The 25,092-nt window shown below is 45.0% G+C and overlaps 1 protein-coding gene across 4 annotated transcripts; it reads left to right on the top strand.

Moving 5' to 3' along the window:
- Positions 1–25,026, top strand: LOC135236222 (ubiquitin carboxyl-terminal hydrolase 2-like). 4 transcript variants are annotated; one of them, XM_064302465.1, is made up of 14 exons: positions 1–219; positions 5,381–5,468; positions 13,149–13,807; positions 15,331–15,381; positions 16,375–16,492; positions 16,588–16,699; positions 17,125–17,235; positions 17,741–17,805; positions 18,022–18,125; positions 18,344–18,424; positions 22,689–22,767; positions 23,645–23,752; positions 23,877–23,997; positions 24,618–25,026. In XM_064302465.1, exons 3-14 carry the CDS (start codon positions 13,193–13,195, stop codon positions 24,700–24,702), a joined length of 1,650 nt encoding a protein of 549 aa, XP_064158535.1. In that variant the 5' UTR covers positions 1–219; positions 5,381–5,468; positions 13,149–13,192; the 3' UTR covers positions 24,703–25,026. The 4 variants fall into 4 exon arrangements, with proteins under 4 accessions (XP_064158535.1, XP_064158532.1, XP_064158534.1 ...); XM_064302462.1 differs by having other exon boundaries at positions 2–219; positions 13,146–13,807; XM_064302464.1 differs by lacking the exon at positions 1–219 and adding an exon at positions 4,637–4,787.
- The last annotated feature ends 66 nt before the right edge of the window (positions 25,027–25,092 follow it).

The following is a 25,092-nucleotide window of genomic DNA, read 5'->3' as shown; positions in this document are numbered from 1 at the left end:
ACGTCATAGTTAAAGAGCGAGAGAGGCATAGAGAGATCCGTTATTTGGTTACAAACTAGGCTGGAAAGCAAGGATTTTTGTTGAAAAACAATTAAATTATCATGATAACTGTTATTTTAACATAGCTAAGTGAAGGTGTTTATCGGCTTTACCCGCATACAGTTTGGCAGAAGCTCGAGGAGAGAGGGGGAGCTGGAGAGGGGGGGACTGAGGTTGTGGGTAAGTGAACACTGACTGCAGCCCTCCACTTTTCTGATTTGAATTGTCATTGCTGTAGTGTGCATGGCTCGGCCGATCCAACTTTGGCTGCTAGACTTCGCTACCTAACGTTGCCCTTGTGTCCACTGAAATGTTTTGTGTATTTCACTACAACCTTGCTTATACACAGAGCAAGCAAACTGTAGAGCTGTAAAGCTCATTTATTCATGTTTCAGCTTTCTCACTCTGTAACACGTTAGCTAGCGGTCTGGCAGCTAGTCTGCCTTAGCGGGCTAGCTGTTACAGGATACTAGCTAGCTATATCATTAACGTTCGCTAACTGAAAGTTGGCTCACGTTATATACCTAACCAGATTGTTTGGGCAGCTAGCTAACTAAAATTAGCTACTTGTTTAGCTAGATAGATCATTAATATTGAGATTTAGTCTAGTTAGCGAGTTTCCTAGCTGGTTCTATTAATCATAACTGGAATAACGTTAGATGTAGATAGCTGGCGCAACTAAGAAGGTATTTCTCACGGTGATATTGCGCAGCTGCCATTTACGAAACGTTAGCTAAGTTAACAAGCTAACTAGACTAAAGTTATCTAGATAGTTAACACAGCTAGGCAACATTGGTTAACTAACTTAGCTTGTCAGTACGGGAAGTTAGAATTCAAAGTCGTTTTGAAGCTGGGTTCCTATGCTCAACTCCCCCCTGGTTATGACAGGTATTACTGTACGACAGCAGCAAGCGCTTGTGCTGCTTTGTTGCGAACTTTGGTCATTGCTGTAATCATGATACCTTACACATTTGCTAGTCTAGTTAATATACTTGTGATGTTTCCTACAAAGCCAATTCTGATATTTCAGCAATGAATTCGAAACACCTGTAAGTGCAACTTGAATTGCCTTGAGGGAACTTGATAATTTGCGTTCTTTGATAATCATTTTCATATGTACGTCAGGGACTGTGATTTTTTGCTAAAAGTTATTCAATGAGTCAAGGCCACTGATTTTCTATTCCGTCACAACTGTGGTTGCTAGGGTTAGTTCCCTAACTTCGGACGTCACGTGGACTTCTTCCAGAGTTACTGTTTCTATGTTGACTTTGTGGGGTAAAATTCTTGAGCGGTCCCGGGCCATATGCAATGAAATTTCGTTCGTCTATAAGCAACTAATTTTCCTTCACGTTTAAAAAATGTCATTTTACTCATTCTAAAGCTAGCTGTAACCACTCCTGAGGAAAAGCACACTTCGGCTGTGTAGACATTTTGAAACATATTAATATTGTCTTCTTGGATACATTTTATAAGCCACATCTTGCAGGTTGTTGTCTGGTACTAATTACTCCAGTGTTTTCCCCATTAAATGTTTCAGGGGAGTGGTGTTGGAATTTGTTAAAACAACTACACTCAATAATTAACAAGAGGCTAATCAATTGAAATATTTTAGTTTAGATTGGGCCAACGTTACTGAATATTATAACATGGCACTGATTAAATGTTTTAAATGCACTGAAAACAAATCAATTCATTGGATTAACTCAAAATTGGCTGATAACTAAGTGTAATGAAATTGTGTTGTATTACCTAGAGGATGATATTTTCATGTTAGGACACTTACTAAGTTCACGGTTAAACAGCCAGTCCTTAATTCCGAGCCCTCCAACCAACCTGGATGCCACGCAGAATGGTGATGTTTATCATGCTTTGGGTGCTTTCTCAGAATATAAGTTCCATCATTTTTATAAAAAAGAAAATGAATCAAATATGAATGTGAGTCAATAGGCACTTATATACCAAAATAATCCATATAAAATAAGTAGGCTATACGGTATCTACAATCATGGTTTCACAGAAAGGAAGTAGTCACTGATACCACACAAGTTTAGTTTATTACCTTTCGGTGAAAACATGTGCGTAGAAAATATTTGAATCATTCAACTTTCTTTAAAGCTTAGAAACTAGCCGACGGGTCTCCATGAAATTTCAGGGGAAAAAATTGTATTGATGTAATTTGACCAATGGTTCCGGTTTTTTCCATGCGTAAATGGGCTCCAAGCAAACGTGAGTGAGCCAGCTGAAGAACTGTACTAACGAAGGACTCTAACAGCAACTGCGTTACTTGTCCATTCATTCTGGAGCTGGAGTGTCCCAAAATGTCCTGTGAGTCTCAGTATTATCCGATCTTCCTGCTCAATTTCAGCAGGACATGGGAGTCACAGTGGATCCATTTCAGGTGCCTGAAGTCCCAAGGATGTTGTTCTTCACCAGTTCCCATCTGTGCGCTGTGCTCAGCCCAGTCCTCTAGGGTAGCACATACAGGAGTTCTCCTTTTTTGACATTCCCAGTTCCTGGGCCTTTGGGGACTCTGGATTGTCTGATCCCCACCTCTACAGTTTGCAAACAGGGCATTTAAAATACAGTAACAGAGTAACAGATTTGACACAGCTCCTGTCTTAGCAATTTAGTGCATTGCAGTTCAGTTCACTGCCTCTTTGATCAAATCAATTAACATTTCATTGTTTGAGGCTCACACACCAATGGGTCGATCAGAAGCCCCACCCAGCAAATATACATTAAAGTATTCTGCACTCTTCCCACCTGTTATTTACATAGGAAAATCCCAAGTCAAATAACTGATGTTATTCATAGATCATGAACAGAGCCATGAAAAAGTATTTCCCCCTTCCAGATTTTCTCTATTACTGAATATTTGACCCACTAAATGGTTTCACATCTTTAGACAAAATGTAATATTAGACAAGGAGAACCTGAGTAAACACAAAACACATTTAAAAAATGTTTTTTTCATTTATCTGACCCCCATCTGACCCCTACTAGTAGACCTCCATAACCCACCATCACCAGTGTGCCTCCATCGTGTCTGTACTGATTGGCTGGGCTGTCAAACAGCTGTGCCCGTTACAGCTTCGGGGTAGGGGGTGAAGGCTATGTTCATGCCCAGGTTCCACAGCATCATGCCTCCTGCCAGCACAGGCCTTCTGAGGACTGCCATGCCATCCTGCCCCACTGGGCCAGCAGAGGGTGCTGTGCCCTGTGCCTACACCTGGGGAGCACAACAATGGCCAGTACATTGCAGGATTTTGTTCCAATGTCTGCTCTTAATTATTTAATTAGGTCAATCATATCTTCAGCTGACATTGGTATACGAAGCAGCTACAACCGCAAATTGCAAGTATATCCTAAAGATTTTACTGTGCTGAAGCTCAGCAGTGAAGCAGTGTAGTTTGTGGAGCTGTCAGTAAAAATAAGTAAAAGTAAAAATAAGGTAATTGGCTGGATCAAAAACCAGGACTCAGACTGTGGGGCCTTCCAGCAGCTGTATACACCATAGTCCTGTGTGGATAGGGCATCAGTGTTGATATAGCCCTGTGTGAACGGGGAAACAGTTCTATAGGGCATCAGTGCTGATATACTGTAGCCCTGTGTGAACAGGGCATTAGTTCGGTAGGGCATCAGTGCTGATATAGCCATGTGTGGATAGGGCATCAGTGCTAATATAGCCCTCTGTCAATGGGGCATCAGTTCTATAGGGCATCAGTGCTGATATAGCCATGTATGGATGGTGTTATACAATTATAACTATAACTATATAAACTATACAAACATAACAACCTAGTCAAATCTTTGTCTGATGAGGGTGAATCAATACATATTTAAAATCATCCATTAGTAATTTCATTTCAGAATTAAAATTTCTAGCTACGCTTCTTTTTAATATGCAAAATGTGTTATTCTCATTGTTATATGTGGATTTTAAAAACTAATTAATCTAATATACCAATCAGCAACAATAAATGATTAAAATGATTGAATTAATATTCTTGCTTACTGACTAATTACATTACATTACAGGCATTTAGCAGACGCTCTTATCCAGAGCGACTTACATTGTATGCAGTTATACAGCTGGATATATACTGGAGCAATGCAGGTTAAGTACCTTGCTCAAGGGTACAACGGCAGTGTCCTACCGGGGAATCGAACATACCTACAGTGCTGCCCCGTTCTATGTGCAGGACCCAACCTCCCACAGAAGGGCCCCTTCTTGGCTTATAACCACTGTTCCAGATAGCCCCCCGAGTCCATGATCACAATCTCTCAATTGTGTATGTATATGTTTATGTATATGTATATGTGTGTGTGTACGTATAGACATAGAACACTTGTCGGCTATTCCAAGTGCTTCCAGCATGACGGAGAGCGACTGGGCTTTTCAGACAAGGTTATGAGAATGGGAGCTGAAATGTGTTTTTTACAGAAGTACGTCATGAACAGCGCACACTAATGCTGGTGCTTTAAGAGCTGTCTGAAATGCCAGTGTTGAGTGACCTGCCTGGGTCATGGGCAGCAGCTATATTTACCGGGCCTGTAACCTGATCTCTGGCATTCTGAACTGCTGCGCTCATACAATCCCCCTTCGGCTCCTTTCGCTGGGGCCACTGCCTCCAGAGCAGCTCACTGTCCGCCACCATCGCGCGCACCAGCTCCTGCCTTTTACCTTTTCCCTGTTACTACGTATTTGGTATCCTTCGCTGCTTGCTGTCTCTGTGCTGCGTGTGCAGGTATGGGGATTTTGTGTGTTGTCGTGTTTAGGTCACATGACCTTAGAAATGGGAATGTTTCTGTACTCACTCCAGGCATATATTGCCATTACGTTATTGGGACATCCCAGCTGATGTACATGGTCCATTTTTTCAGGAGAACTTAAGTCGGAAATTTGACCTGGTTGAAAGTATGTGATCGTGTGCCAGTTGGGTCTGTTGACATGACACCTTTTAGCGATAGCCTGCACAGAGATAGAGAGCTATTTTGAAAGTATCGTTCAGGAAGGCAAGCTGGCATACATTTGTGACTGTTTTTTGGTGATGGACTGCTTGTCATTATATCGCAATGATTTTTTTTCTAATTCCGTTTTATGTCTCTATGAATTTGTTGTATTTCTTTTCTTTTTCATAATTGTTAGAACAAGAAAGCGCGGTTGCTGATAATCACGTCCTAACAGCCGTTATGGATTTTTGTCATTGGTCAAATCCACAGGCAGGGATCACAGTGTTTACTGTCTCTCTATAGGAGCCCAAGGAGCAGGACATTGGATTCAGTGTTGGTACGGTATCTCTAGTTACGCCTGTTTCACACGCTGTTTGTGTCTCTCCAGGTTTCGTGCAGTGATCTGTCTCAACTCAGGATGATGCGGTATCACACCTTCCTAGCGGTCTGCTTGGACTGAGCGACGCCCTTCACAGGTAAACCTGTCAGAGTTCCTGTGGCAGTTCCACATCGTTACCTCACTGCCATGCCACTCATTCTTTCACAAATGCCTTTGTTGGGTCCCGCACCATCTACATTATGTCTTTCAGCAGTTGGATACTTGTTACTGGGGTTGGGGGCTTTCTCCAGGCGGTGTGCTGGAGATATTGTGTTGTTGTATTCCGTACTCTTGAATTTGCCTGGGCGTTATGTAACGTGCGCTGGCAGGTGGCATGCTGGGTATTTGTTGTTCTGCATAGGAATGCATGATGAGACTGTGGGAGTGTAAATAGAGTGGAGTTGTGCATATGTTTTCTAATAGCGTTACATCAGTGGTAACGGCTGTAATGGTCTAATCGCAGAGTGGGAGCCCGCCTGTGTGTGTTGTTGTAATATTGTCATGGCTACAAGTGCTGAAGCCTTCTAGTTGTGACTGATGGGATGTCTTAAGGTGGAGGGGGAGAGGGTGGGAAGAGGCCCCCGGCATCAGAGCGACCCTCGCGCACACCAGCGTCTTTGTATGAGCTCACATTTCAGAGTAAATATAGCTGCTTCTGGGAGTCAGCCTGCACTAGCTTCACTCAGCCCACTGCAGGAAGGCAGGGAGCTTTGTCTTCATTCACATCAGGAACACCACAACAAGTGTTAGGGATGATTTTCACAATGACAAATAAGTGAGCATCATTGATGGAGCTTAAACATAACTTTGAGAATCAGCCAAGCGTGGCTGATGGATTAAGAGAGTCACTAGCCACTCAAAGATTTTACCTGCTTTGCCTGCTTTACCTGCTATATTTACCTGCTTTTTCACAAAGCAAAATCTAAATATTGCACAATAAGGACAATGAGCAGCAGCTTATCCTTGTAGACAAGTTTCTCTCTCACATTTTAGTGTATTTGCACTAATATAATTATTCATTCATAATGAATTTGCATTGACAGCCCTGTGCTAGATTATTTCTTGTTTTATTGTACGTATTTTTACTTTTTAAAGTCAAAACATTTTCTTTGATCTCAAATGTATTGTAATGTTTTGTAAATTTCTAAATTGAGAAATGTTTTTGGGTAAAAAAAACCTAGATATGTGGGTGTGTTTGATGCAGGGCATATAGTCTCATTCAGGGCTGGACTGTAAGGCAGAGTGGTCTAATTTGTGATGCGTATCGCAGTACAGGCAGGTGTAGTGTTTCTTCAGCTGCCTATTAAAATTCTGAAGCTGCGTGGAGCTGAAACGCACTAAACCCAAAGCACCGCACTGCTCGGGAATACAAACGTGATGAAATTTCCACTGCCGTCATTACCGTGACCCTTCTCTGTGCTGGTCGTGTTGCACACGACCAGTGTTTCACGCTGCCTTCTAATGGCCGTCGGCGAGCTCGGCAGCGGCGGTTAGCGGTCAGCTGTCAGGAACTGTCAGGCTTACCAGAGTGCAGCCATCTTGGAGCACTGGCTGGGTGCTGACCATAGACGTGCTTAACCCAACAGGAAATCACGCTCCCAACCGCGTGACTGGAAGCTCAGTGCGTAAGAGTGCACACAATCTCTGTTTTGCGTTTAAAACAAAACAGCTGTCCATTACACCTATGTAAAATATAAATACATTTCACTTCATAATCTCCCATTAAGTGATGTACATCTAATAAAATCTATTCATTTCCAACAAAGCCATAGAAATAGCCAGCATAAAATTGGCAACATTTTCAGGAAAGGTCACATTCTCCCAAACAGTGAACTTATGCCATTTTCTCTTAAATTCTGAATTTAATTTATAGCTTGAACTGTGTATAAGGAAAGGGATTTCTTTGACTAACTAATCTATGGTAGTCTGCTGAAAGGTGTCCCCTGTATCCACCATTACTTCCACTTCGAGGGAATTTTAACTGCTGCTTACAGTACATCTTATATTGGGTTTCTCCTTTCCCAAGCCCATAGCACAGCCTCCCCTCCCAAACCCATAACACAGTCTCCCCTTCCAAACCCATAGCACAGCCTCCCCTCCCAAACCCATAACACAGTCTCCCCTTCCAAACCCATAGCACAGTCTCCCCTTCCAAACCCATAGCACAGCCTCCCCTCCCAAACCCATAGCACAGCCTCTCTTCTCCCAAACCCATAGCACAGTCTCCTCTCCAAACCCATAACACAGTCTCCCTCCCAAACCCATAACACAGTCTCTTCCAAACCCATAGCACAGCCTCTCTTCTCCTAACCCATAGCACAGCCTCTCTTCTCCCAAACCCATAGCACAGCCTCTCTTCTCCTAAACCCATGGCACAGCCTCTCCCCTCCCAAACCCATAGCACAGTCTCTCTTCTCCCAAACCCATAGCACAGTCTCTCCTCAACCAAACCCATAGCACAGCCTCTCTTCTCCCAAGCCCATAGCACAGCCTCCCCTCCCAAACCCATAACACAGTCTCCCCTTCCAAACCCATAGCACAGCCTCCCCTCCCAAACCCATAACACAGTCTCCCCTTCCAAACCCATAGCACAGTCTCTCTTCTCTTTAACCCATAGCACAGCCTCCCCTCCCAAACCCATAACACAGTCTCCCCTTCCAAACCCATAGCACAGCCTCCCCTCCCAAACCCATAGCACAGCCTCTCTTCTCCCAAACCCATAGCACAGTCTCTCTTCTCCCAAACCCATAACACAGTCTCCCCTCCCAAACCCATAACACAGTCTCCCCTTCCAAACCCATAGCACAGCCTCTCTTCTCCTGAACCCATAGCACAGCCTCTCTTCTCCCTAACCCATAGCACAGCCTCTCTTCTCCTAAACCCATGGCACAGCCTCTCCCCTCCCAAACCCATAGCACAGTCTCTCTTCTCCCAAACCCATAACACAGCCTCTTTTCTCCCAAACCCATAGCACAGTCTCTCCTCAACCAAACCCATAGCACAGCCTCTCTTCTCCCAAACCCATAGCACAGCCTCTCTTCTCCTAAACCCATAGCACAGTCTCTCCTCAACCAAACCCATAGCACAGCCTCTCCCCTCCCAAACCCATAGCACAGTCTCTCTTCTCCCAAACCCATAACACAGCCTCTCTTCTCCCAAACCCATAGCACAGTCTCTCCCCTCCCAAACCCATAGCACAGTCTCTCTTCTCCCAAACCCATAACACAGCCTCTCTTCTCCCAAACCCATAGCACAGTCTCTCCTCAACCAAACCCATAGCACAGCCTCTCTTCTCCTAAACCCATAGCACAGCTCTCTTCTCCCAAACCCATAGCACAGCCTCTCTTCTCCCAAACCCATAGCACAGTCTCTCCTCAACCAAACCCATAGCACAGCCTCTCTTCTCCCAAACCCATAGCACAGCCTCTCTTCTCCCAAACCCATAGCACAGCCTCTCTTCTCCCAAACCCATAGCACAGCCTCTCTTCTCCCAAACCCATAGCACAGCCTCTCTTCTCCCAAACCCATAGCACAGCCTCTCTTCTCCCAAACCCATAGCACAGCCTCTTTTCTCCCAAACCCATAGCACAGCCTCTCTTCTCCCAAACCCATAACACAGCCTCTCTTCTCCCAAACCCATAGCACAGTCTCTCCTCGACCAAACCCATAACACAGCCTCTCTTCTCCCAAACCCATAGCACAGCCTCTCTTCTCCCAAACCCATAGCACAGCCTCTCTTCTCCTAAACCCATGGCACAGCCTCTCTTCTCCCAAACCCATAGCACAGTCTCTCTTCTCCCAAACCCATGTGTGATAATGTGGACAGGAGCAGGCAGGGATTAAATGGAACATAGTGAACAAAAAGCTTTATTAAATGCAGGGCTGTTAACGTCACAAAAGAAAGTAGTTACACATTTAAAATGCATACTATCGTACCAAACATGGCGTCATGTGACCTGTCCTTTATCATGAGCACAGAGTTGCTCACCACTGCTAAACCTGCCACTTGTACACCTCAGAGAAGAACCCCATATGCAGTCGTCTTCCTCTGTAGCACAGCTATACCCGCCACCTGTTACACCTGACTTATACCTGTTACTTCCTCGTCTTGTTGAGAGATGTTGATCTCTTGGTCTTTCAGTCACCCATTTCAGTGTAAGTCAATGGTATCTATGTGGTCAAAATACAAAGCCAATCATTTTCCCCCACAAGAACATGCAGGCTAGTCACAATAGCATTTTTTTCTTTGTGTAATCTCTCCCTATGTCCCGATTTGTGAAGTTATTGTATTAATTGTGTCATTTGAATATTTTAATATATGGACCAATCAGGAACGCATTGTGTCACTGCTTACTCACTGCACATCACTCGAGGGGTATGTCACACGCTTAGTGGACGACCCAGACCCAGCCTGGATTTAATGACCATGTAAGGGTCCCTCTTTACCCACCTGTTTTTGGCTTCAATATGTAAAACATGGCACCACAAAAACTGCATTTCAACAACTTCAAAAAGGCTTTTCGCAAGTCCATAGAAAGTCATTGAGTGACAATGGTCAATGGTTGTACAGTGTATGAGTACACCCCTGAGAAGAACCCCAAATGTAGTCTTCCTCTATCCAATACGATCACTGCTTGCAGCTGTATTTACACTTGTATCTCAGTATATATGAGGTGTGTGCTCAAGGTAATAGGCTGAAGCAGCATTTTAAATAGTGGCCTTCAGTTGTAGATGAAGGTACTCAGTTCCCATATTGACTACTTTACAAACAAATGATGGTGTTCATTTTGCAGGTGGCTAGGTAATGCTCCAGCACATGGCTGTGAGCAGCTGTGGTGCCTTTTTCACAAGCACGGTGTTCTTCTTCTAGTTAGTGGTTTAAGAATGTATCGCTGTTTCGTCCTCTTTTATGTCCTCTGTTGATGCGACGTCTCATTTGTTCAGGTGTTGATGCTATTCTGCTCTGAAGTGGACTGCAATGTTAAATCCTTATCAAATTATGTCAGTCACCAAGCGTTGTGATCTTGCTTGCTACTGTAATTACATTTCAGGTTTTGAACTATAGCTTAGATGACTTTAAAAGGAGCCAGGAGCAGAAAGTGGCATTATGCCAATTTAGCTTCTGAAGTAGTGCTTTGCATGAAGCCTGTCATGGCAAATGTAAGATCTACTTCACATGCCTTAGGCAGATAACTACTCTCAGAGTCTCCTGTTCTTTTCTGTAATCAAGAAGCACAGATGGGTTTATGCTGAGCAGGCCTGTGCTATCAGAGACGTGGTACGCTAACTGTGCTGCAGATGGCTTAATGCTGAGCAGACGTGTACTATCAGAGACTTGCTACGCTAACTGTACTAAATTTGCAAATGGCTTTATGCTGAGCAGGAATGTGCTATCAGAGACATGCTATGCTAACTGTACTACATATGCATATTGCTTTAAGCTGAGAGGACCTGTGCTATCAGAGACGTGGTATGCTAACTGTACTGCATATGGCTTTAAGCTGAGCAGATGTGTGCTATCAGAGACGTAGTACGCTAACTGTACTGCATATGGCTTTAAGCTGAGCAGACCTGCTCTATCAGGGACTGCCTGCGTTAGGCTGGCTTAGCAGGAGGAGCCCGGTGGGTGGGGGGGGTTTGGGTGGGAATCCAGTGTGCCAGTGAGAGTAAGCAGCGGTGAGCAGCGCGTGCGGAGCGGGCCCCGCACTGAGCCGCCTGCTCTGGCCCCGCTCCAGTTCGCCGCCTACTCCAGATCTGTGAACTGAATTATTAATGCGCGCGGGGCCAGCGTCAAACCGGAGGAGCCGGAGAGCCAGATTAAAGAAACAGGATCCCTCCTCCCGAACCCAACACGGACCAACAACACCGCAACTCTTATTTATTCAGGCACTGCAGCGCTCGTGAACAAGAGCCTGTCTCTACGGGAACAGAGTGTGCCACCTTAACGCGCCGTTCTACTTCAGGGGTCTCTCCAGTTACAGGCAGCAGGACAGCTCTCCCGCTGCAGGGTTACCAAAATAACCACCGACCATCATTCAGGCATTTGTGAAGTATACAAACATATTTAGCATAGACTTAACAGTTCCTTAGTGGAATTGACTGAGAGCGAGAGAGAGATAGAGAGATAGAAAGAGAGAGAGAGAGATTACCCCTGCTTTCCACTGGCTAAAACATTCCTGATCATCCACTGATGTTTTTCCCTTATAAGATTATGAATGTTTGCTGCTTCAGATGACAGTGATCAGCAGCACAGTCACCTCGCCACTTAGTTTAACATAGCCTAGGTGTTGATGGAAAAGTTGAATAACTTTCTATAATTTGTTTGTCTTATTGAATTTTTAAAATTTCAATACAATTTGGGATAAGTTAATGGCAGTTGGTTTGATACTACAAAAAGTATAATATAATATAATATAATATAATATAATATAATATAATATTGACCATTTTACTGCATAAAACTAGCTACAAGTACTCTAGGGTGAAAATATCATTGATAAAGAACATTGCACGTGCGATATTAACAAAAGTTCCATTTTGGAGGGGTGATTGTGCTAGTGATTCAGGATTCCTAATTGTGCCACCAGGTGGCGTGTCAGCACCACTCTGCGGTGCAATAAGTGATTCATATCACAAACTGCATATTTTAATGGGTTTTTTTCACTTTAGCAAACATTTTGCAGCTAATCCATGGACACTATGGGAGGCAGTTAAAGGTTTTATTTGAAATAAATGTATATGCTTTGAATTAGAAAGACTAATGAGGTAATATTTAACATACACACTATGTCCTTGAACACATAGGCCTTGGGATCATTGTTACTTATGATAAAATGTCCCTTTGTAATGGTGCCAACAGACAGATGCTGTACCTCACGGTTCCTGAAAACAAACTGCTCTTCCAAAAGAGGATGGGCTGTGCCTGTCCCCACCACTCATCTTCTGTGTCTCTGGAGTTCGTGGCCCCGCTGTTATTACCAGTAATCATTGGAGATGCAGCCTAGCTACTTCCAGATTTATTAAATATTTTCTAAAACATTAACTTACCAAGGGGAGCCCCAGAATCTCTTAAAAGCATACATCCCACCTTGTTCCTGTAGATCCCAGAGAAAAGACCATCCCACCATCCCTGACACATACTTAGGCATTTTCAGCTATGGCTTCACGTGTAAGGAATCATTTTCTAGATTTTATTAAACCTCTGGCTCGGTTTCTTCTTTCAAATCTTGTTTAAAAGACAATGCTTGCAGTCTTTGTTTTGTTTTATTTTAGTTATTATTTTTTGTGTAATATCTGCTTGTAGAATTTATGGCTTATTGCTTCCTGTACTGGGGATCTCGAACTCAGGCACGGAAGGTCTGCAGATTAAACTCCTATTCTGGAGGGTCACAGGGTCTGCAGGTTTAAGTCCAGTCCTGCTTTTACCCTTTTATGTGTGTGTGTGTGTGTGTGTGTATATATTTGCTAGGCTAGGGTATTACTGCTACATATATTATGGGTCACACTATTATTATTATGATGCCATACAGCACCAAACAAAAAACATCCATGGCTTGAAACTTTTAAGAAGAAACCATGGGTAACTGGTTTTTTCCATCTTGTTTTTCCATCAACCGGTTTAATTAGAACTCAATTATACAGGATGCTTAATTGTGTGTTTCTGTTCTAAATGAACCAAAATGATAATGTGGTACCCCTGTTTAGCTTGAGAAAAGCTGTGACTCCACCCTGTCCGAAGGGAGTGATCAATGAGTGTTTTTTGTTTCTTCTCCAGCAGTCGATGCGGCCTGTTGCCGCATCGCTCGCGGCTGAGAACACAGCATGTCTCGCGCTTCCTCTACCGCCAAGCGCTACACCGGCTCGTACTCCAGCTCCTCCTACGGTCACTATGGGTCCTACGGCTCCTCGCTGTCGCCCGCGCTCGACTCCTACAGCCCGAGGGAGCGGCTGCCCTACAAGAGCCCCGCCTCCAGCTACCTGAGCAGCAGCGCAGCCCGCGCCCGCAACTACAGCACGTCCACGGAGCTGGACCGCGGCCGGGCCGCCCCGCGCACCGACCTGCTGGCCGGCAGGCGCAGCGAGAGCCTGAGCCGCGCCCCGGCGAGGAGCTACGGCTCGGGGCTGAGCGGGGGGGGCACGGGGGGCTACTCCTCGGTCCAGTCCAGCTACCTCTCCTCCTCGCCGAGCTCCTCCAGCGTGGCGCTGAGCCGGCGCCGGTCCGTGAGCCAGACGGACCTGGCGCGGGACCTGTCCTCCCTGACGCTGGGCGAGTCCTCCTACTCCTCCGGGAGCGGCCTGAGGACGGCCCACCGAAGCCGGGCCAGCGACATCGCCGACTCCTACACCCACAGCCGCTCCACCTACACCCTCTCCCGCAGCTCCACCCAGGACGGCCTCGCCCCCAGCTGCTCCAGCTCTCCTTCACGGGACTACGCGGTGAGTCACCCGTAGGGCTACAAATAGTGGGGAGAATGCAGACCTTGTATCCTGAAGGTTGTGCAGGCAGTAAAGAAATATTTCAAATGTTATGTACCAGCCTGTGGACCTGCCTGCAATCAGGTGCAGCCCTAACCGTGGCCCACAGAGCGAGTGGCACAGCTAAGCGCTCAGTGTTACTCCACAGAGAGGGTGGCACAGCTAAGCGCTCAGTGTTACTCCACAGAGAGAGTGGCACAGCTAAGCGCTCAGTGTTACTCCACAGAGAGAGTGGCACAGCTAAGCGCTCAGTGTTACTCCACAGAGAGGGTGGCACAGCTAAGCGCTCAGTGTTACTCCACAGAGAGAGTGGCACAGCTAAGCGCTCAGTGTTACTCCACAGAGAGAGTGGCACAGCTGGTAGAACCACTCATTTTGACAGGGACACATCGAGTTCCCAAAGACTACCAGCTTACTCCTTTGGTATTGTGTGCATTGGTGTGAGTTAAAGATTCACTTGCTTGTAGCATACGAGGATACACCCCTTCATACACCCCAAACTCCAACTCAGAAGGCTGCAGCCCCTGGATTTTTAAAGAACTTTATTAGTCATTATTCATAAAATACAATACAATACATTTTACATTTAAATGACATCTTGAATGACATCATATGTCATCATAATACATTTACAACATGGTTAGATTACATTGCATTTTCTTTAGAACTTTAGATTAGATTTAATTTAATTTCTCATTTTTAATGATGTGTTCATTTGTGCTGATTTATGCCATAAGTGTTTAAATTGTCCCATTTTCCTATCATGTGATCCTGCCCTCTGAGCTCTGGGTCATTTTTGGTTGCAGTTTAGAGACATTTCTATTGTTTTTTACACTTGCTTGGAGGGCTGTACTGTCTGCTGGGTTTGGTGTGTTTCATCTCTTAATCCATTCATCTCAGTCTTTGATTGGCTAAAGAAGAGTCCTCAGAGTAAAGACTTTTCTAGGCCTAACAGCAACAGACTCTGTGGCCCTCCAGATCTTTACCAACAAAAAGTAAAACTGATAGCTTAGACCTTCTAGTATTACAATCAAGTGAGACTCGTATCAGATTTACGTCACATGGCTTGCTGCTGACTTTTTTCCCTTAGTGCTTAGAATTGTATTATATGCTACTTTGGCCACAGGAAAAAGCCAGGATTAATCCCTATGATGAAAATTTTGATTCTCACATGATTATAATATTTGAAGGCCTAATACTAGATGGTAATGTTGACATTTTAAGACACAGTGTTCATGCATATTATGAGGTCAGCTCCTTCTTGGTATTACTTTTACGTTTGTAGCATCACCACACTGACCATCGCCCACAGTCATGAACTGCTCTCCTTGAATACTGGCCTCCTTTTTAGGAGATATGTAATGATTTGTAATGAGCTTTATTAAACAACCATATTCTCCAGCTGCTTACTGTCTTTAGCCCATGGTGTAGGTTTCCCCAACATTATGTTTCATACAAACAGCTCTCCTTTGCTGTCATTACAGAGCTCAAAGGGTGGGCAAGGTGCGGTGGGACTGCGGAATCTGGGGAACACTGTGAGTACAGCATTACCCATACTGCACTGCACACAAAGGACATCATTACCCATACTGACACTGCACACAAAGGACAGTATTACCCGTACTGCCCTGCTCATTAAGGCAAGACAGAAGAAATCTTATCCTTTTCCACAATATTTCATTCTGTTTCAAGAAAAAACATTCAGTGGGCAAGAAATGCATTTCAACTAGTTGAAAACACATGAAAACTGGAACATTTGCACAAGGCTACATAGATTTGCACTGCCATTACAGTGTTGATTATAGCCTTATGGTACTGTTTTGGTCTGTTTTTAAACACTGCAATGAGGGCAAATTATCTAAGAGCCCATTGGACCAAAACCTTCATGAGCTTTTAGGTTAAAGAACCTTTTCTTAAAATTTAAAGGTTTAAGAACCTTTGATTTTTTTATACCAATATCTATTCTAAATTCCACACAAAGAGGCAGTTATTAATGTACTTATTTGTCTTGTCTAGTTTAGGCTGTCTAATCTTTGTAAATGTACATATTGCTATGAGAATCTACATAACCAGTGTGACTGATCTGTCTGTCTACATGGTGGCACTGTAACAGCTGTTATACTTTCAACTTGAATGACCTACATGGCCCTAATATTGTCAGCCTGAATGATCTATGTGGTCCTTATACTGTCAACCTGAATGACCTAAATGATCCTAATACTGTCAGCCTGAATGATCTACATGATCCTAAATCAGTTCAGATACCAGGAACCAGGTGAACATGGACCTCCTCAATGCTGAACATTTTTGTGGTTGACACGTATTAGGCATTCAATAGGTTTTCCTTTCCCAGGATTCACACTAAGGGTTGTTAAAAACAATTAATAGAACTGTACATGGAAGTGTTCCTTCTGTTTAATAAGGTCGTCAGAAGGGTTTGAGTTTTTCTTTCCTTTCCTTGGGTTGTATGTGGAAAATTAACAGCATGGCTTACTAAACGTTTTCCTGTGCATATTGTCTCTCTTCAGTGCTTCATGAACTCAATCATTCAGTGTCTGAGTAACACTCGAGACCTGCGAGATTACTGTCTACATAACTCCTACCGCAGAGACCTTAATAACAGCCACAATACAGCACTCATGGAAGGTGAGACACCGTGAATAATACACCCTTACTACAGTCAGAGCCCTCCTAATTACATTAGGTGGGCTCTGACTGTGCCTTTACTGTGTTTATTGCAGAGTTTGCCAAGCTCATCCAGACACTGTGGTCATCATCAGGCAGTGAGGCCGTCAGCCCCTCAGAGTTCAAAACCCAGATTCAGAAGTACGCTCCCAGATTTGTGGGCTATAAGTAAGTATAAACCCTTCAAACCCCTCTATCCTGGTGGAATGAGCTCCCTACTACAGCCAGGACAGCAGAGTCCCTGCCCATCTTCTGCTGTAGACTGAAGCTGCCCCTGTTTAAACTGCATCTTGGCTCTCATAATGCTGAACTCTTCCCTTTTTCCAGCTACATTTTAAAGATGACGTTCCACATCAATGTTCGGTTTTAAACTCACATGGAAGTGCTACCTAAATTTTTATACATGCTGTATTTCAAGGTTTGAAAGTTCACCAACTTAGTTTACCTTTCAATATCATTAACTGGGTCTTCAAAGAAGTGGTACAATTCAAATGATTTGGCAGTCCTTGTTTTTGCTGACAATGGAAACTGCTCTTTAGGAGTATGATTGGACTACAGAGCTGTATGCATAAAGAATGTCTTTCTGATTTCAGCCAACAGGATGCTCAGGAGTTTCTGCGTTTCCTACTTGATGGGCTACACAATGATGTGAATCGGGTCACGGTCAGGCCCCGGGGACACATGGAAGATTTTGATCACTTGCCGTAAGTATACGGCTGCCTTCCATTACACTGTGAGGGCCAGAGCAATTCTCTGTGATTGGCTGGTGGGTGGAGGAGTGCACAGTGCAGAAATCAGCTGGGATGAGTGAGACACCTCAGCTGTCCTGATCAACAGAATGTCAGCAGAACTGATGTTGAGCAGGTTTGTTAGCATTAGGGCTCTGAGTAACAGGTGTGTTTGTGTTTGTTCTGAGTAACAGGTGTGTTTGTCTTTGTTCTGAGTAACAGGTGTGTTTGTGTTTGTTCTGAGTAACATGTATGCTTGTTCTGAGTAACAGGTGTGTTTGTGTTTGTTCTGAGTAACATGTATGCTTGTTCTGAGTAACAGGTGTGTTTGTGTTTGTTCTGAGTAGCAGGTGTGTTTGTGTTTGTTCTGAGTAGCAGGTGTGTTTGTGTTTGTTCTGAGTAACAGATGTGTTTGTGTTTGTTCTGAGTAGCAGGTGTGTTTGTGTTTGTTCTGAGTAACAGGTGTGTTTGTCTTCTCTAGAGATGATGAGAAAGGGAAACGAATGTGGAATAAATATCTGGAAAGAGAAGACAGCAAAATCGTTGGTAAGGACATATTTCATGAGTACCTTTAATGGGTTTGTGTGAGGTTGTAGAACGTTTGTGTGAGGCTGTAGAATATTTCTGTGGAGCTGTAGACCTTTTGTGTGGGGTTGTAGAATGTTTGTATGGGGCTGCAAGAAGTTTATGAGATGCAGTAGAATGTTTGTGTGAAGCTGTAGAGCGGGTTTTGTAACACACTACTGTGTTTTCTTGGGGCAGATGTGTTTGTTGGCCAGCTAAAGAGCTCGTTGACTTGCAGTGATTGTGGCTACTGCTCTACAGTATTTGACCCCTTCTGGGACCTCTCCCTGCCCATCGCCAAGGTCTGTTTGCCTTGCATGCACACTTAACATTTACACTGCCATTTAAATCTGTTTCTGGGTCTGCTGTTCACCCAGTGCTTGAAAAACGCACTCTTTAAGGCTGCAGTGAAACATGGTATGTTATGGAGATGGTAATGTCTAACATAATAAATATTTTGAGAAAAGGGTTTTTGCTTTATGAGGACATGAGATGTTGGAGTCTGTCTGTCCCTGTGTAGAAAGGCTATGGGGAAGTGAGTCTGATAGACTGTGTGAGACTCTTCACCAAAGAGGACGTGCTGGATGGGGATGAGAAACCGGTGAGACTGCAAATATACCTCAGATACTCTCACTACACCTCTATACTACAGATGTACTTACTATACCATTTTACTACAGATACACTCACTACACCTCAACACTACAGGTACACTCACTATACCTCTACACTACAGGTACACTCATTACACCTCTAAACTACAGGTACACTCACTACTTACTACACATCTACACTACAGATAATCTCAGTACACCTCTACACTACAGATACACGCACTATTTAATTCAATTCAATTCAATTTCATTTGTATAGCACTTTTTACAGAGAACTGTCACAAAGACGCTTTACAGAGTAGCAAAGCAAGAGACAGAGCAAAAAGAGCAAACAGAGCAAACACCAGGACTCAACCCCCAAATAGCAAGTACATAAGGTAAAGCCCTCAAACGGTGGCAAGAAAAAACTCCCCAATGGGAAGAGAAAAAGAGAGGAACCCGGCTATAGAGGAGGAGCCCATCCTCCACTGGCCAGCCTGGTGTAAAGTAGCAGACAGCAAATAACACTACACCTCTACCCTACAGACACACTCACTACAGCTCTTACTTGCATTTATTTGTGAATAGAAATGAGTGCATCTGATTGTGTCGTCGCTTCTGCCGTCCCCCGCGATTCAGATAAGCGTATCATAACTTAATTTGTTTCTGCTGTTGCTAGTTAGCGAACATAGTTGTGTGTAATTTAGGTAGCCTAATCTTTTTTAAAACTTGTCTCAACTGTTGCTAGTCAGCAAGCTTAGTTGGGCGTTAGCTGAGAATATCTGTAGTTGACTTGCTGTTGTTAGTTAGTTAAAGGCGTTAGTGAAACTGTGTGTGGGGATTGGTGTTTAACTGCCCCGTATTGTTGAGCTAATTTCGAGGAGCTTCACCTGGTGCTTATCTGCCCTAATGAAGCTAATGCAAGCACGTAATTGTCACCCAGTATTTATAGCTCCAGCAGAGGCTGCCATAGGCAGCCTCGTCATCAGTTTATCATGTTTTTAAACCCCATTCCCTTGTGCGTGCTGCCTCGCCCCAAATGGTCTGTTCACCGCAGGCGTAATTTAACCAATTTGATCTACCCACCCTTATCCACACCTCAGGAATTCACTGTCACAGGTGGATTATGGAACTGCCAGTCAGCCGTCCAGAAAGCTGACTTCATTACTGCCTTTGCCAAGACGAAGTCTCTTGACTTCCTGGCTCTCACGGAAACCTGGATCACTCCCGATAACACCGCCACCCCAGCTGCACTGTCTGCGGGATACTCCTTCTCGCACACCCCCAGGGCCTCTGGCCGAGGCGGGGGTACCGGTCTACTCATTTCCTTGTCCTGGAAGTTCTGTGTCCTCCCCAGTCCTAACCCTACTTTCTCCTCCTTTGAATTTCACGCGATCACTGTAACTCATCCCTCTACATTTCACGTTATTGTTCTGTACCGCCCTCCAGGTCCACTCGGCTCATTTCTAGACGAGCTGGACACTCTCCTGAGCTCCCTCCCGAGGATGGCACTCCTGCTATTCTACTGGGAGACTTCAACCTCCCACCAGAAACCTCCCAACTGTCCAGGGTTGCCTCACTCCTCCAGTCTTTCGCCCTATCCCTGTCCTCCTCCCCCCCCACACACAAGGCTGGTAACCAACTAGACCTTGTATTCACCAGAGGCTGCTCCATTCCCCAACTTGCAGTGACTCCCCTCCATGTCTCAGACCACTTCTTTCTTTCTTTCTCCCTCTCCTATTTACTCCCCCTCAATTCATCCAATAGCTCACCCACAGTAACTTTCAGGAGAAATCTCCCTACTCTGTCACAATCCTCCCTCGTCTCCACTGCTCTGTCTACACTTCCCCCTCCTGCGTCTTTCTCTAACCTGCCAGTTGACCTTGCCACCTCCACCCTCAACTCCTGCCTCTCTCAGTCCCTCGACTCACTTTGTCCTCTTGTCTCCAAACCAGCACGCCCCTCACCCCCCTGCCCATGGCTGACTGAGTCACTACGCTCCAGCAGAACATCACTGCGGGCTGCAGAGAGAAAGTGGAGAAAATCCCGATCCTCTGATGACCTGACCGCATACCATACCCTGCTGGCGACTTTTACATCTGCCCTCACGTCTGCAAAAGCCTCTTTTTTCCAATCCAAGATCAGCGCATGTGTCTCTAATCCACGTAAACTATTCTCCACCTTCTCTTCCCTCCTCATTCCTCCTCCACCCCCACCTCCCTCTTCCCTCTCCGCAGATGACTTTCTGGCCGCCTTTGAAGGAAAGGTGGCTACAATCCGGAACTCCTTCACCCATCCAGTGAGCCCCCCAACCCCCAGGACAACCCCACAGCCACACTGACCTCCTTTGAAATGCTGGAGGACTCTGATGTATTACAACTCATCACCTCTCATCGCGCAACCACCTGCCCACTTGACCCCATCCCATCAAAAGTTCTCCAATCTATCTCCAGCGAGCTCCTTCCCTATCTGTCTTCCATTGTTAATTCCTCTCTCTCCTCTGGTCATGTTCCCTCTGTTTTTAAGACGGCTCGTGTTACCCCACTACTCAAAAAACCCACCTTAGACCCCTCCGATGTAACAAATTATCGACCCGTATCCCTTCTACCCTTTCTGTCCAAAACCCTCGAACGAGCAGTTCTTAAACAATTAACCTCTTTTCTCCATCAGAACAACCTGCTAGACCCTCACCAGTCTGGCTTCCGATCCGGGCACTCAACAGAGACTACACTACTAGCTGTGACGGAGGCACTTGCCACTGCAAGAGCCTCACGCCTCTCCTCTGTCCTGATCCTTCTTGACCTGTCTGCAGCTTTTGACACGGTCAACCATAAAATACTCCTCTCCACCTTGGCTGGGATGGGAATTACCGGGACTGCCCTGTCTTGGTTCTCTTCCTATCTTGCAGATAGGACCTACCAGGTCACCTGGAAGGGGTCTGCCTCTGCCTCTCATCCACTTGTCACGGGAGTGCCGCAGGGATCTGTACTGGGTCCTCTGTTGTTCTCCTTATACACCAGATCTCTTGGTTCAGTCATTAATTCACATGGTTTTTCCTATCATTGTTATGCAGATGACACACAACTCTACTTTTCTTTCCCCCCTCGGCCACACTGATCAATGATAAGATCTCTTCCTGCCTGGCTGACATCTCCACTTGGATGGCCAGCCACCATCTGAAGCTCAACCTCAACAAAACTGAGCTGCTCTTCTTCCCGTACAAGACCTCCTTGCTTCGTGAACTCTCAATCACGGTTGATGGCACCACAGTGACTGCCTCTCACTCTGCAAAGAGCCTGGGGGTGGTCCTGGATGACCAGCTGGACCTCAAGGAGCACATCAAGGCAACATCACGGTCCTGCAGATTCCTCCTATACAACATCAGGAGGATTCGACCATACCTGACGACGCACTCCACCCAGCTGCTCGTCCAGGCTACGGTGACCTCTCGCCTTGATTATTGCAACTCTCTCCTTGCAAACCTGCCAGCTTGTGCCATACAGCCACTACAGATGATCCAGAATGCCGCTGCCCGGCTCATCTACAACCTCCCCAAATTCTCCCACGTCACTCTGCTGCGATCACTTCACTGGCTACCGGTCGCTGCCAGGATCCGATTCAAAGCCCTGACCCTTGCCTACACTGCCGCCAACAGGACAGCCCCTATCTACTTGCAGGACATGACTCAATTCTATGTGCCTGCTCGACCACTCCGCTCTGCGGCAGCAGGGCGTCTTGCAACCCCTCCCACCCGCCCAAAGGGATCACAGAGCTTCTCCACCCTAGCTCCCCAGTGGTGGAACGAACTCCCCGTCCCTCTCCGAACCTCCCCCTCACTATCCATCTTCCGCCGTGGCCTGAAGACTCATCTCTTCAGACTATACCTAGAATAACCACCACCACGCTGTGTATATATATATATATTAAAAAAAAAAAAAAAAAAAAAAAAAAACCCTTTTTCCTGTCACTTGTTACATGTTGCCCCATCCCTGCACTTCTTGGTAAATTGTATTTGTCCTAATACTCTAGCTTATTCTTCTGCCTAGTTTGGCTTTGCAGATGTTAGACCAGGATAGTGTTCTTTGTTCTCGGCTAGAAATAGCTTTACAAAATAAGTAATTGTACCTTACTGAACCCGTGTTCAGCAGTTGTCTACGATCATGAAAATGCACTTTTGTACGTCGCTTTGGATAAAAGCGTCTGCTAAATGAATGTAATGTAATGTAATGTAATGAGTACAAATATTGACATAAATTATGGCATTATTTTCAGACATGCTACAGATGTAAAGCCAGAAGAAAATGCACAAAGAAATTTACAATTCAGAAATTTCCGAAGATCCTGGTGCTGCGTATCCTTTTTAAAAAATACACTGCTTTCTGTATGTATTATGTATACATTAGAAACAATATTTCAATTGACACAGTTTTCCAGCTAGAAGCAGATTGGATTGGTGTGATCAGACTTTAACCAGAGGTCTTAGCAAACAGTTTGTAATCCTGGTAAATTAAATTAAGTACAGATGTAAAGTACTGCATGTGAATCAACTGCAAATGCTGTGAGGAAAAACTTGAGATACTTAATGTGTCCCAATACGAAGGCAGCTGCCTCGCTGCCTGCATCCTTAGAAGTGAGCTCCCTTTGAAGGTTCCTTTACCATTAGCATCCTAATGGTGAAGGAACCTCAAAAAGCAACAAATTTGGGATGCACTTCGAAGGCAGAATGTTACACAGAGAGTTCACGTACCCACATGAGAAGTGTTTACTGCTACACCTGACGGCTTTTACTTTCCAACTGACAGACCCAACGCAAATAAATATGGAATCTGTCATTGTAACCGCAACTGTCCTGATTCTCTATTTAAGAGAAAACAAAATTAGTTTTACATTCAGCTAACTACACAATAACCACTAGTTCAGCTACTTTTTCTGGTTTTACCCAGATTATCATGATAAAATTTCTTTACGCAGAGTTGTTAGTGTGTAGATCAGTATGACATGTCTTGTAGTAGAGGTTTTAGAGCCTTGGGGTCCAGGCTAAGTGCAATGCTGGATGCACTCTAGTTTGTGGGGAAATGTTGAGTGTAGATGGGCTGAATGACCTGTTCTCTTCATTAAGTTATGTCACAACACACCCCATCATAACTCAAGGGTTACTAATGAGTTACTGTGGATGCTGTGTAGTAACATAATTGGGCTACTCCTCCTTTACTCGTGCCCTCCTACAGATCTGAAACGCTTCTCTGAGGCTCGGATCAGAACCAGTAAACTGTCCACCTTTGTCAACTTCCCCATGAAGGACTTAGACCTCAGAGAGTTTGCATCTGAAAACAGAAGTAAGTACCGTTTCTTTTTGAAATCAGCAGTTAGTACTATGTTTGCATATGTAAATGGGAGTAACAATCTCTCTCTATCTCTCTCTCTCTCTCTCTCTCCCTCCCTTCCTCACTCCCTATGCAGTTAATGCAGTCTATACGCTGTATGCAGTGTCCAATCACTCAGGTACCACTATGGGCGGACACTACACAGCGTACTGCCGTAACCCCACCACTGACGAGTGGTACACCTTCAATGACTCCAGGTAACTTTCCTCTGTGGCCACACCTGCATTTGCTTGGCCGCCTCAGTACATTTTACTCTGCTTGATTCATGTATATTTTCCCTGAAATCCACACAGTGTAGACTTGCTATACTGCCTCGCACTGTCTGCACTGGGAATATCTGTAGTGATTGCAATGCCATTGTTGAGTGTTGACTGGATTGAATGTTCCTAGCCAGCTAACATGAGTTGCTATCATTCAAGGTGTTCAGTTAGGCATATTCCAAACACAGAGCATTGCCAAATACATTGCACTTACATTTATTTTTATTCCCTGATAAGTAAGGAATGATTGTTTGACTCCTGGATTTAAATGGAGACTCTGTTGACCCCTTAGAGGTAGAGGACTGAAGTTCATGTAAAATAGAAACCCAGTTCTGGGCCTTTACTCTATTCAGTCCTGCTCATGATGGATCACCCATTTCAGCTGTACAGGTGCGTACTTCCAATGAGAATGTGCATATCTCTGGTGAACCTGGAAATGCACCTAAAGCCCTTCATGTGGTCAGAGTGCAGCCCTCAATGGCTGCCCTGAGTTCTGTTCTCTACTTATGTTTCAGTATCACATTTCTCTACAGACTCTCCCTCTCTGCCCCCCACAGAGTAACGCCAATGTCCTCCAGCCAAGTCCGCAGCAGTGACGCCTACGTGCTGTTCTACGAGCTGTCCAGCTCCTCCCGAATCTGAGTCCAAGCAGGGGGGAACAGGGCAGGGGTGGCACATCACACACAGCCCCCCCCACCCCACCCGAAAAACCAGGAGGAGGACGTTTCAGCAGGAGAAACTGCCCCCCACACATCTAGCATGCCGGCAGGTGGCATGAACAATATCCCAGCATGCCGTTCTCTCTCTCCCTCTCCTCCGAGAGATCAGAACAGAGGGAGCAATGATGTCAGCTCCCGCCAGCAATCCACCCCACCTGAGATGTCTATGCACTGCAGCTCAGACTCATCCCCCTGCTGTTTTCACTCTCCAGATCACCACAAAATAAAGACTGCTTTCATTTTTGAATTTTGCTTTGGATTATCTGGTTAGTTTTTGTATTTGCAGTTTCCCTCACCCTGGACGCTGGAGGGT

The sequence above is a fragment of the Anguilla rostrata genome, chromosome 12 (assembly GCF_018555375.3).
Source record: "Anguilla rostrata isolate EN2019 chromosome 12, ASM1855537v3, whole genome shotgun sequence".
NCBI classification, from domain to species: Eukaryota; Metazoa; Chordata; class Actinopteri; order Anguilliformes; family Anguillidae; genus Anguilla; species Anguilla rostrata.
Note: the sequence above shows the minus strand (reverse complement) of the source record. Positions and strands in the feature narration are given on the sequence as shown.